Here is a 14,072-nt window from a genome sequence, read left to right as displayed (position 1 = left end):
CAACTTGAAAGCATTTAGCTTATGTTTTTTTGGATTTTACAGGTTCACTTTTCATTTGTGTGCTTGTGTTCCAGAGATCTGATCATTGCAGGGCACAATATATTTGCATGCTTGTGTTCCAGGGATCTGATCATTGCAGGGCACAATATATTTGTATGCTTGTGTTTCAGGGATCTGATCATTGCAGGGCACAATATATTTGCATGCTTGTGTTCCAGAGATCTGATCATTGCAGGGCACAATATATTTGTATCACTGTATGGGGGTGGGTTCTTCATGACAAGGCCTGCTCATAGCTACATACAGTATGATGTATAACCTGTCACTGGTTCAAAGTTGAACAGCCCTTTTGGAACTAATCATAAAAATGCCTCCACAATTCTGATTTGTTGTGTCGTATCTTACAAAATTATATTCTAGTTTTCATTTTAGACTGGTGACTTAAGAAGTTCATCACTGAAGGAATGTACAGAATTGGTGTAGGAAAAGTTGTTAGAGGGCAGAATTTCAAGCAGGAATGAAAAGCTTGAAAGATAATATTAAAATGGGGTTTAGAGAACAAACATGTTCTCAGGATATGAACTGGCAACACAGGGCTCAGTATACAATCCAATTATGTGCTCTGCCATTAGAAGTGTTCAACCTCCTACTTCTGTCCGTGAAAACCAAGACTTAGTCACATTTGAATTACTGACCTGTTCTCGTGGACTGTTGGGGCTCTGGCCAGTCTTACGATCATAACCTGCTCTGTGGAATGGTATATACTTGTTCCCCTGACACTCTCGATCATACATCTCGTCACACTTCTCAATCTCTATCCGGTGCACCTCGATAGGACAACCACTCTCGCTTGCCATTAACACCTCGGAACTCACCACTTGTCCTGTTATGGGATACGAACATTACCGTTAACACAGCTGTCACTGAAACCCTGCACACATAAGTCTGAAGTAAAATTCAACTAGGTATTTCACAATTAACTGACTGATCCCACGCAGCAACTGTGTGTTATTTGGTTGAGGTAGACGAACTTTCACAACACCAGAATGTGTCCTACACCTGTGTTCACCGTTTCCATATGTTTAACCTTAAGACAGCACTTCAGCCTTGACAAAAGTGAAATCTTTATTTATTATGATAATATTCACTCTTCTTTGTGCTGTGTGCATGATGGGAAGATCCCCAACAGATACAGAACATTTTGGTGGGGAATCTCTTGGGCAAAAATCGCATGGAAGACAGAGATAGATCCACAGAAATAGGCTGTGAGAAGAGATGGTTGGAAATAATTCAGGGCTCTGTTGAAAGATAGGCTTTGATATTCTAAGAGTCAAACTTTGAGACTCTGCTACAAGAGTTATGCTTTAAGTTAAATTTTATCTTTTTATTACCAGAGTGACTATTAATTTCATGGCTGTCACAGACATTAACTGAGACAATGTGAATTGCAGCATACAGAGATTTCTCTGCCCTGTTGTGTCTGAGCAGGATTCCAAGGTACAGAATCTCCCTTGTAGTGGAACCTGACAGTCCATTATCCACCATCATCATCATCATCATCATCACAAGAGTCCATTATCGACCTTACCACACGGAAGTTCATATTTTCATGAACTGTTTCTCTAAAAATCTAGTTTAATATTGTCTCATCCACATATGAGCCCCTCACACCTGTGAATGCAGTTCTTGTTTCTCCAATGATGTCAAATATAACACCATACATTACCAAAAAATGCAAGTAGGGCTGTTCTGTTCCTGGAAGAACTAAGGCCATCCTCTCCCTTCATGAAAATCTGGCTAAGTTTTCGTGGACTGGGACGATTCTGGCCTGCCAACATGTAGACACCATCTGCGTAAGATGGAGGCGTCTTGCGGGTCAGGTGGTTGTCTGCAAACATTGCGCCCGTTTTGTGTATTTCAAATCATATGTGAATGGGAAATAAAATAACTAGGACATGATGCATTCCTTTGAAGGCTCATGTTCATCTAAATAATACTTAAAAATTCAGTTTCTATAGCACAAAAGTACACTGAATCTCAATTACAAAGGCCAGCTGGTTAATGCTGCTGACTGCAAGACTCCTATAAAACACATAAATACACTGTGTGGGTAAAATGCTGAGTTTTCAAATGTTAAAGAGAGGGGTACATATAGTAACCATTGTGCTTTAAAGAACTATACTGGGGTGATGAAGAAACAGAAAGATGCAAGATGCAGATGTAATGAAGCCATGTTATGAAGATGCAACAGCGTAACTCCATACAATGAGTTCTTGAATTTTAAAATTATGTACTTTCACTGGTGATATTTAGGATGATCATTTTGATTGGTCCATATTAAGTGGATCCCCCAGAATCACATGTCATAATTACACAGATATTAATAATTACTCAATATGCATGTGATTAATTCAAGATTAATTAAACACTGTAAGAAAGTTTCATGAGCCCGCAACTTCATGAAAATGAACAATACAATTAAGTGATCTACACAATTTGTAGCATCTCACATGATGGCAAACAGCGCTGTTTTGCCACACTGCATACAATGTGAGGGCCTGTGGAACACTAACAGTGCGAAGCACAGTGGGTTAACATTTGGACAATTGACACAGTCACAGTATTGTGATGGTGAAGGACACTACACAAACTGCACGTCTTCCAGTGCGAAACAGAGTAGGATCTGTTCAAGTCAAGAGAGGTACAACCACCAGACCATGAAACATTCACTTCCTATGGAAGCACAGACACAAAATAAGACAAAAAAATAAGTCTGTGCATAATGGAAATTGTTTTAAAGAACATCAATGAAATAAAAGAAAATAAACAGAACAATAGGCAATTCAGTAGAACTGCTGTAAGTTTAAACAAAGATCAGGACTACAAAACAATTGGAAGGAATCATTGATAATCCTGAAATGTATGCTATTTGTTCTTCATCAGCTGGGAGACCTGGCACATGCCCAAGAACCACTGACAAGCTAACAGTCAGTCAGTCAGCAGTATCACTGAAGGTTCATTACCATGTTCACATCAGCCCCATCACTGGCTCCTATACTGAACCAAAAGAATCCAGTTCACACCCTTGCAAGACTCATTTCAACACAATGTTCCCATTCATGCCTAGATCTGTCCTAGATTTGATGACTGAACTTTTCTGGACAAGTCTCATCTCTCATGTGCATCACATTTTCTTGAATTTAATACGTAAGGTCCACTCCATGAATCATTATCAGTTCAGATGCAATTTCATCAGTACCACTTATTCAGTTAACCCGGATATACTGCTCTATTTGCTCCTTAACCTCAACAAATAATTGTGTAGCAACTTACACAAATGACACACAGTACTAAACATTTGGCTTGTCAAGTACAAATAAATCTGGAATTTTACTTTCCTGGGAAAACTATGTTTACATGAAACATGAATTAGTAATCAAAGGCACAAGGACACTGTGCCTACAAACCAGACAAGCACTGCGCCATTATGGCACCGTTGGTTTCTCAGATCACTGTTGCACTCCACAAAATGTAATTATCACAGCAGTATTTGTGCTTTCACTAATTACTCGTCTGTTTAAGAGAACAACTTCTCAATTTTTACAAGACTACTGGACTCCTTGCTAGTAGTTACTATAGGATTCTGACGATGGTGTATAACACACTGATATATTGGGTTTCTGGACTTTATCCATCGTCCTGGTTTTTAAGATAACAAATAAAAACCCAGCGTTTCAGAAACTGGATCTGTTTCCATCCTCAGTGGACGAATCCAGTGATTGAGGCTAGCTCTTTCTAACGGACCCAACAGAATAGGTGTTCCCTTTTCCTTCACCTGAGGACAGAAACAGATCCAGTTTCCAAAATGTCATGTTTTTATTTGTTATCTTAAAAACCAGGACGATGGATAAAGTCCAGAAACCCAATATATCAATATCCTTGCTAATATTATATATATATTATATTATATATTATATTATATTATATAATAATCCTATTATTCAGTGTGACATAATCCAAACCGTTGAAGCATCATACAGTAAACCCAAACATGGACCAGCATCTCAAGATGTTTCCTGCTACTGGATGTCACACCATCAGCTTCCTTCCATAATAAAACACACGAAGCTCCTCCTCAGGTCATATTCCTTCTCCTGACAATCTCCCTGTTCTCCTGCCAGGTGCCCCTCTACCAATATACTTTCACAAATTTTTTCTCCTGACATGACCTGGGGGGAGCCATACAAACTGAAACAGACTATACAAAAAACATTTTCCCAAAAGCAAAGGGCCATAGCATCGCAACACAGTTGTAGTATTTTGTGAGTTATCTTTGATACTACAATCTCACACACACAAAAATTCACCATTAAGATCTTTTTCTCCAAAGAAAGGCCGAGGGGACTTGCGGACCACAGTTTGGGAATCAATGAGATGACGTAAACACACTTGTCATAGTGTAAGTACATCACTATTACTCTGAAACGCAATGTGCCTTATGTAAACGTCATACAAATAGAAAGGCGTTCCTACTGTGACGAACAGTGAAAGTTCAGACTTGACAATTGAACCCGTTTGCGCGCGCAACTGCTGCCTTGTGTGCCTCAACCTGGACAGGGGACAGGTCCTAGCAACCTTTGGTGCCGCATTTGCTGTCATCACGACGGTCACCGTGAGCAGTACTGTCTTCTGGTATATAACACCTTGCAGTCCGGTAGGATTTCGGAGGAATGTACGGCCTCCATTTTCACGGTCGAAGGGTAAGGCAAAGAAGCAACCAGAAAAGTATAAGCAGCGGGTACGTCACTCCGAAACGTCGGTGAACGCGACGTCAAACCCCAGAAGCTGGTAACCTTCTCTCTTCACGGTATATTTAACAGCGCTCTCAGCAGGTCAGAGTACATAGCGTCGAATGAGTGAACAATAGACTGAAGAGGATGTAAAACAGAAGGAAGTGGTCGCGGCCTATATGAAACCTAGCCGAAATGTGAAGCGGGGATCTCCCGAATGAGAAGCAGGTGCGACTGGGTGCGAGTCTCCTACAGCTGCTGTAATTAATTAGGGCGGGGGCACACCAAGGAAACTGGCAACCGCAACGCAACCGCAATTTCCGAGAACTGTTATCAGCCTGAGTTGAACACATGAAACTGAACGGAGCAGCGCAAATTGAAGAAACGGCAAAGCAACTCGGCGGAAGGCTCAGAAACTCAACTTCCAGGCAACGGAGCAAGCCAGTCTTCTCACAACTGCGTTGCAGCGTGGTTTCCTAGTGGCAGCTGTTGTATAACGCGTTTCAATGATTCATTTGTTTCTTAAGATGGCACGAAAGGTTGACGAAGCTGCTAATTTTGCTTCTGTGCAGTTCTGTGCAGCAAGAGCCTGGTATATATGGCAAACGCCACCCCAGACTGTGCTAGACGGGACAAAATAGATTTGGCTTGGGAAAGAATTTCTCATGAGACGAAGGAGTCTGGTATGTGTGTGTATATATATATATATAAAGTAAAGGTATCCATGTAACAGGTCGTGGAGGCCCATAGGGTTGTGAGATGTTGATGCTCCCACATTTTTTCTAGACAATTGGCTCACAGATGGCTGCAAGGTTGTCAGCCTTACGCGCCGGCCGCGCTTTACCCCCAAGAATATTCATTTCTGTCATAGGCTAAGTCGACCCCAGGGACATAGTGCGGCTGGAAGGATTAGGTCAATTAAAAAAATCCAATGACCTCATCGGAACTTGAACCCGTGACCTGCCGGCTTGTAGCATAGTGCCTCAACCAACTACGCTACCGCAACTTATAATAGGATCCAAATACGGAACATGCCTGCTAAAGCAATGCAAACAGCTACTGCAATATGACCCGTACTGCGATACAAGCCAGCAGCTAGGTTCGTCTTCATCCTCTACAATTATCAGTAACTCCAGTGAGACGGAATTGCTCCTGCTGGTGTTAAGAAATAATATGTCAGCTGATTTCGCACGCGGTGCCCTCGATAATCTTGCCTTCCAACGTCATCATCGTCTAAAATTGATGACTTCATTGATTTACTACATAATTTTCAGCTCCTTCGCAAAACAGCCGTTCCCCGGTTCTGATGAAGTTGCGGAGGACAGACTGTACCGATCTGAAATGGCGGCAGGGAACTGGCGCACAAACACACCCACTTGTGACGTGAGCAACTAAATAAACGTGAGTTTCCTCAGTGTGCGCCCGCTAATCTGGAAACCAGTTGCCTGCTGGAAATCGGCGATTTTTGTCGGAAATTGCGGTTGCGTTGCAGTTGTCAGTTTCCTTGGAGTGCCGTCGCCCTTACATCTCCCATCGCGGTGCCGCGCGGCGCGGCCTTGCTCTGGCCTTGTGGCGATATCGGGTTAATGTCAGGCGAGTTCTCAATGAGTGAGAGACCATTGCTCCAGCGACACATTCCCTACATGAAATGAACGCTCGAAGTGGAGGATCCACATTTTAAACCACACAGTCATATGCGTTCATGCAGTGGCGCGCCTGAGACACTATACCGTAGCTTACCCCTGGTGAGGTGTATTCTTCTAGCGAAGTGTATCACTGAGCCGAGAGTAGCTTCTGCCAACAGCAGACTTGTATCTCGGGCCGCAATATAACAATGCGACGTACCCAAATGTGCAGCTGCCCGGTGCCGTGCGTCCCAACATGCCACAGGGACACAGGCGCCGCGCCTTCACGTATTCTCAGGAGAGCGTGGAGTCTAAATATTTTGGCACAGAAAACACGGCCCTGTGGTCGCGTTGAATCTGCAGCTAAAACAGCCCAAAAAACTGACGTCACTGAGTGCTTCTGCTATCCGACCGCCTTGTTTCAAGGCGGGTTACTGGCGTCGCGACGCGTGAAACGCATCCCAACGTTCCTATTGGGCACAGACGTCACACCCGAGCCAGTCCGTACTGCATCCCATCAGGGGCACAGGGTTTCGTGTACGTCCTCAGCACTCCCAGGCATTGTCCACACGTAGGACACGGCCGCATGGTCAGTCTTTCTGCCTGTGACCCATTGGACTGTGAATACCGTCAGCAGTTGGTGCAATGCCGTACAACAACCCAGTGAGCAACACTGCTAATTCGAGTGTAACAATACTCAGTAGGTGTAACATATGAAAAAGTACGTCGCAGTTAACTAACCAGATGATACAATTCGGCTGCACGGTTATGCACGGTTATGCACTGTCCGATATCGAACGCACACACAGACAAGTCGACCAAGGCCTCCGTCAAATCATGCCCGTCACGTCTGAACTAATTCTTGCAGCTACAAATGACTCTACACGGAACTGCGCCAGGGTCAGTCACTTCACAAGTCTGTACCGGACGGAGGACCAGCCAACCTCGTATGGAGTGCGGATTGGCCCAATTTATAGGAACGGTGTAATCTCCCTTTTTCTTTACTTCCACTGTCTTTCAAATGGGCTGCCAGTTTAAAACGTGTTTTGCAATGTGAAAATACTGACGCTTTCGGGTTCTTTGTTTAACAGTTTAGAAACTAGTTAAAGCTTAAGGGGAAAAGTGTATTTATTAGGCTTAGAAACCTTTCTTTCGCCTGCCTCTGTAATTTGTGCTTAACACATTTTTTGCTGAGATCCGCACTGTAGCCCTGGGGTCGACTCAGCCCTTCAGTACCAGGAATCTTCCTGGGAGTAAAGGGCGGCCGGCGCAAAAGGCTGACAACCTCACCGCCATTTGTGAGCTGACTGCCTAGAAAATGCGGGAGCCTCGACGTGTCACAACCTCACAACCCTGTGGGCCTCAACGGCCTGTTACAGGGATGGCTTTACATATTTCTATAGTTTCGCTCAAAACGCACAATCAGTCCTGAACGCGGGCATCTTCGTGGAAAGAGTCGCTTATTGTTATCACATTTTGGCCACTGTTCGAATGTGTCCATAAATATCAAATTTTAGAGGTTCTTGCGCACGGAAAGACGGACATGACGAAGGTAAGAGGGAATTTCTGCAACTTCTGGCTGCGAAAGGGCTCTCAACTGACGTCAATTCTATTTCAAATGTGCCCCACAGTCTGGTGAAGACTCATACTTTTCGTCCACTGTGACGCCCACCTTCCGTCAACAGCTTTTGTTTCTGTTTACAAAAATGGGCAGTAAAGCTGTCCCTGTAACAGGCCGTGAAGGCCCACAGGATTGTGAGATGTTCTTTACTTACTTACTTACTTACTCACTCATGGAGCTGAGCCGTTCTGGAGGAGCTGCCAATTCTGCAGCTACTCAAGGATTTCCCAGCATTTTTATGGAACCAGAAGGTTCATCACCGTGTTCACAAGAGCCCTCCAGTGGTCCATATCCTGAGCCAGATCTATCCAATCCATACCATCCCATCCTATCTCTCAAAGATCCATTCTAATATTGTCCACCCACCTACGCTCTGGTCTTCCCTGTGGTCTCTTTCCCTCTGGCTTTCCCACCAATATCCTATACGCATTCCTCGTCTCCTCCATTCGTGCTACATGACCTGCCCACCTCATCCTCCTTGACTTGATTATTCTAATTATACTTGGAGAAGAGTACAAGTTATGAAGCTCATACATTTTCTGGACAATCAGCTCAAAAACGGGCAGATAAGAATAAAACAGGTACACAGTAATATCCAAACAGTCGCGAAGAGGCACTCACATAAGCAGGCCTATAGATAGTGTTAGCACCACATTTACCAGCTCTCACATCGTGTTTTTTCTGGGTAACCCACACCGTGAGGCCTGGTATATGAGCACCAGTGTTTCAGTGAAACACAGTGCGTCGCTGTAGCCCTGTTATATTCCCCCCTCACGTCGGTAACCACCTACCAAGCTACACGGTGCCACAAGCCATGCATTTTCATTGCAGTTAAAACAATTTGTACCTGTTCCATTTAACATCAGTACTTTCTCGGCCCACGGTATGATATGTCAAGTGAATTAATTTCAAGGTGAATAAACTAAACGGATACGTGAAAAGAGCCTACATCTGACAGAAAGTCTAAGTGCGTTTTCTAGGGACGAGCTCTGGCTCTTAGAACGCGGCAAAGAGAGGGCACTATCGATTGCTATGGGCCGCATAGAGAGGCAGAAGGCAGTTCGCAGACACTGACTGTCTTGCACTTACAGCAAGCAGCATAAACTGAAGGTCTGGTCTTGCATTTTTGTCTGACCACTTCACGGACGTCCCAGTTCCGAATCTTGATTCGAGAGCCAGCTACCGTGACTCACGTTTCTCGCTGTTTTACCCAAGTTCTGCAGGAAAATGCCGAACAGTAAGTACGATTTAACCACAGGGGCACTTTTTAAATCACAAACCATGCTACTGCTGCATTTCTCAACGCGTTCAGCCTGTACGGTTGCAAGTCACAACGGTCCACTTCAGGCCGGAACGTACATTAGCGCACCCGCCAGCTACGCTACATCATCGCCACGTTTTCTTGACCAAACCCGGTGTTTAAAACAGTTTGTTTTGCACCCTTAAGATTCATCGCCGAACCAAATTTCGCATCTCCATTTCGAATGGCTTGTTACTTACCGCAACCAAACTTAAGACGCAAATACAGATTTCGCTGGTCCACTCAGTAAGAACATAAAGGACAGAAAGTGGCACTGGTCCCCATTTCTGTCGCCAAGTTGGTATTACTCACGGCAGCATGCCTCTAGCCTCTAGCGACATAATGACAGCATACAGCTGCCAGAAAACATGTACTGTGACGAACGCGGCATATGAACCCAAGCACTTCGACGGCCGGGGTCACGAAGTTGTGGATATTTCCTCCGCTTCTATTTCAGCAGCAGGTCGAGGGGGTGCTTGCTGACCTTGGGCCCAAACACTGACACATGTCGTCAGCAAACAAATGGGTCACTAGTCATTTCAAATGGAAAGTTTAGTAACGTCTGCGGTCGGTCAATCGCTCTGCTCGATGCAGGCCACGTGAAGGAATTCTGGGGCGGGTCGGTTTGAGGCACAGAATGTGGACCTGGCACTGGACAACACCAGAACAGCCATGATAATCGGAGAACAATGGTTGTCCAAGGGATTAGCTTGCAAACGGATCATCCCCCATCCAAAGAATTTTTAACAAGGATTCGTTTCTTCTGAACCATTTCATGGCACCAGGAACCAACGCTAGGAACAGCTGATTTTCGAATTTATGTGCTTAGAAATTGCATAGAAAATGTTAGCGGGGAACTGAAATATACTTGGACGTATATCGGAGGATATTAAAATTTACTTCGAAGATATTGGGTCTAAGGGTGCTGATTGTATTCATACGACTCAGGATAGGGACCAGTTTATGGCTCTTTTGAACACCGTGTTGAACATTTGAGTTCGGTGAGAGGAAGGAATTTCTTTGTCTTCGCTAATAAAATTAAATTAAAAAGAAAAAACATACAAATTCGCGTAATTGGAGAGATATAAGAACATGATGCCCTAGGACAGTGCTTCTCAACCGCCGGGCCGCGGCCCAGTACTGGGCCCTGGCATCAATTATACTGGGCCGCGAGAGGATCTTCTGGAATTTGTCATTTTCATTTTCTAAGTATTTTTCATGAATAAATATTTTATAGTTAGCTTAATGCATGAACTTTAACAAAACTGGAAAGGTATTTACGAGTAAATTTGTTGGGACTGGGCCCTCGTCTTATAAAGAAAGAACTTACTGGGCCGCGGTCTCATGAAGGTTGAGAGCCGCTGCCCCAAGAGACTGTCTTATTGGGGAATGCTTTGTTTATGTGAGGCTTTCTTTGCTTGACGACGCTTTCTCAGCTGCAAACTGATAGCGAGTGATGAATTAAGAAATGGGAAGGGAAGCGACCGTCTACTGCTCGTTGGACGCTGCTGGAACATTTATTTGTTTGGAGAGACTAAGGAAGCTCGCGAAAACACTCGATCACGACACCCACCTTTCCGGCCGAGACGTCATCCGACTTCTGTCCCTAGAACTGTGGTGTTGCCAACGGATTATAGACCCCAGGGACACGGTACGGCGCAGCGCGAAGCCCGCCTACAGCTGCATGTTCACACTGACTACTCTTACGCAATGTCGTCACTGGAAAAGGACGGCGAACGAACACCGCAAGGACTTCTGTCACACCTGGTAGAGCGCAGTTAGACGCTAATTGGTTCTGTCAGTAAGGATTGGCAAACGGGGTCTCCACATCAAACCTCTGTGACAAATGGCTTCAGTTGCATGTTCGACTGGGTTCAGGGTTGCTTCACGGCTCCCTGTCAACCTGAACATTGTTTCTGGCCTCGATAATTCAGCATCGTCTTCATGTTTCAGCGCTTCTTAGAATCGTACGTAAACTGTTGGCATGTAAGGAACGCCGTGTCTGTCTGCTCGCACGTAACAACTGGTAAATCGCCGGACGGATTTCGATTAAATTCGATATCAGAGGTTGCGGAGGTGTGCAGGTTTATTTCGATTTTAATAAATATTACGAGCGATGGAAAAAAAATTGAACTGGAAAACATCAGTTAAACGTCGTTCCCTTGAAGTCCATTCGAGCAGATGTCCAGCGTAAACGGTTCATCGGGGACAAAACGGCTTTCAGATCTGTAATTTCATTTGAGGAATGAACAAAAGTTGCTCCTGAAAATTAACGTTTTAATGTAATCAGGGCAATTACGCTATGGATTGGCTTGTCTCTGGGTCACTGTTCAGTTTCTTCGCTGTGCCACGGACCGGCCGCTTTTCGGACGAAGCTGTGAACCAAATTACTGCATCAGTCAACTGAAAAGAGTTTCCGCTCCTAGACGCTCGAATTCGGCTCTGTTCATACAAAACAGAGCTCTTTCTGTACTTTCTCCCCTTTGACTTGCTGCAATCAGGATGAGAGACATTCACTGCTCGCGTAGAGAATACTACAGCATCTAGTGAGAGACACTGACTGCTCACGTAGAGAATACTACAGCATCTAGTGAGAGACATTCACTGCTCACGTAGAGAATACTACAGCATCTACTTGCACCTACAGTCCTCCTTCAAAGCCAAGGCCTATTGCGATCAGTACTGAAATACAGACGGGTGACTGCCCCCCTCCGCCACATAGCATCCACGCTCTTGTCTCGTATTTGGGATATACTCGGTTCGGATTTCAACCTGATCACCGGCTATTCTAAGTTTTCTTGTGGTTTTCCTCGGTCCTTTCCGCCATAGTGCTCCGATTACCGACTCCTTCCAAATTCGTTTAATTTTATTCATTCATCATGAACAACATTTGCCGATTACAGTGGCCGTCCGGTCTCAGATATGAACCGTCTTCGCCCGCTCGAACACTCTGGGTTCGAATCCCATTCGTGGCATGGATGTCTGCGTTTATTCTGCGTGTGCTGTCCTGCGTGTAGGTAGCAGCCTTGCGCCGGGCTGATCCCCCGTCCAAGGAGTCCTACCGACCGTGTGTATGGGATTACGCTGCACGAATGACTCATCTACACTTCCGCGCTATGCAGACACCGCCACTGCCGTGGAGCCATGCGCAAGGGAAAAACAGCAGAACCGGAACCAACGGAAAGCAGCTCCTGCGCAAGGTTCTGGCCGCTCTTGTCATTACGCAACATCATTAATGTGACACAGCCTATGGGCTCACTGCCTTCTTACTCTTCCAACCTGAAGATGGAGGCAGTAAAACGTGTGTGAAACTCTACCGGAGTACATGCTGTCAGAGCCTAGGGACAGTGCTCTCCATCTTCAAGTCTGCATGTCAATCTTGCAACAGCACCTTCCACGCTGTTACGTCACCAGCCTAACCTGTGCCACAAAATGCAATACAACAAAGGCAAAGCGTATTCTGGATGTTCATCACAGCCCGCCACTGGCTCCTATTCTGACCCCAAATTAAGTAGATTCATTATCTACCACACCATTTTTTAAAATCTATTTCAGTAGCACCCTCCCATCTACATCTGGGACTTCCAAGTGCTCTCTTCCATTCAGATTTTCGAACAAAACTCTTTGTGTATTTTTTATCTCCCATCCGTGCCACATGCCCCGCCCATCTTACCCACCTTAATTTAATAATTCTCACAATATTTGATGAAGGAATTATGGGACTCTCGCCACTCCCTCTCGCCTTAGCACCTGTTCAAACAGCCAGAACTACCCAGAGCCTTGTATACTTTAAACTTTCCCACATAATGACAACGTAAGGAGGCCCACTGCGATGGTGAACATCAGCCACGATATTTTGCTTTAACGTACAGTTGAAAAGTAACGGCGATAAGCCTCTCCTTTATTTCAGGCCATTCTGAACTGCAAAGCTATATCACATGACACCTGCACAGATTTCAGGTAACCTTACATACGTTAAAAGGCAAAAGTGTCTCTGTGATTGATTGATTGATTGATTAAGCATCTTGCCATGAAGACATATGTAGGAGTGGAGGCATAGCTCCACCATTCTTGACCCGTACTAGATGGAGGTGCGTGGTCAGCTTCACGCCCCGGCCGCGTTACCTAGGAAGAAACCGACCCCGGTACGCATTGGACAGGAGGCTGGGTGGACCCCAGACCCGGTCTGGACGCTGTGGAGTAGAGAAAAATCTTGCTTTTGGCGGGAATCGAACCGTGGCCGTCCAGCCCGTAGCCTGTCCCTATACCGACTCCACCTTAGATAAATGAATGATGCAAAATACGAAACGTGCAACAAATACAAAAGTTTGAACGTCACAACACCACTGCATGTGTAGACTCCCTTCTCCCTTGATTGGCTCATTCCTGTCTGATAACGGTCATAATTATCTTTCTAATTACACGGTGCTGCATAAGGCACTAATTGCACTGATGTGGTCTGTGCTATTTACACGGGACCGCCTTCCCTTCTTATGCCTTCATTGATATCTTGATGCAGAGATGTCGCAATGCGCTATAGTTCGCTCTCACAGCAGGCACGGCCGGTCCCTCCTGCCGAACTCGAAAGTTCTTCACAATGCTCACACCCCCCATTCTGAACCATCTTACTCCATTTCATAACTTTACAACTTTCTCCTGAAACGTCCATCTGAATATCCCACGAGACATCCTCACTTGCGATATCATCATGCAAGGTTTGGTACCCACCTATGCGT

At 45.0% G+C, this 14,072-nt stretch overlaps 1 protein-coding gene across 3 annotated transcripts in view; it reads right to left on the bottom strand.

Annotated features, from left to right (window-relative positions):
• The window catches only part of LOC111862142 (dual oxidase), a 73,071-nt gene that overhangs the window by 35,264 nt on the left and 23,735 nt on the right, over positions 1-14,072 (bottom strand). For all 3 annotated transcript variants that reach the window (XM_023847316.2, XM_033750574.1, XM_033750573.1), the window contains exons 3-4: positions 1,727-1,888; positions 696-883 (exon numbers count right to left, since the gene is read on the bottom strand). In XM_023847316.2, the coding sequence (XP_023703084.1) occupies positions 696-883; positions 1,727-1,838 (300 nt within the window). In that variant the 5' untranslated portion in view covers positions 1,839-1,888. The remainder of the gene's footprint in view (positions 1-695; positions 884-1,726; positions 1,889-14,072) is intronic.

This window comes from Cryptotermes secundus, unplaced genomic scaffold, assembly GCF_002891405.2.
Source record: "Cryptotermes secundus unplaced genomic scaffold, Csec_1.0 scaffold770, whole genome shotgun sequence".
Classification (NCBI taxonomy): domain Eukaryota; kingdom Metazoa; phylum Arthropoda; class Insecta; order Blattodea; family Kalotermitidae; genus Cryptotermes; species Cryptotermes secundus.
This window is presented reverse-complemented; position numbering and strand designations above follow the sequence as displayed.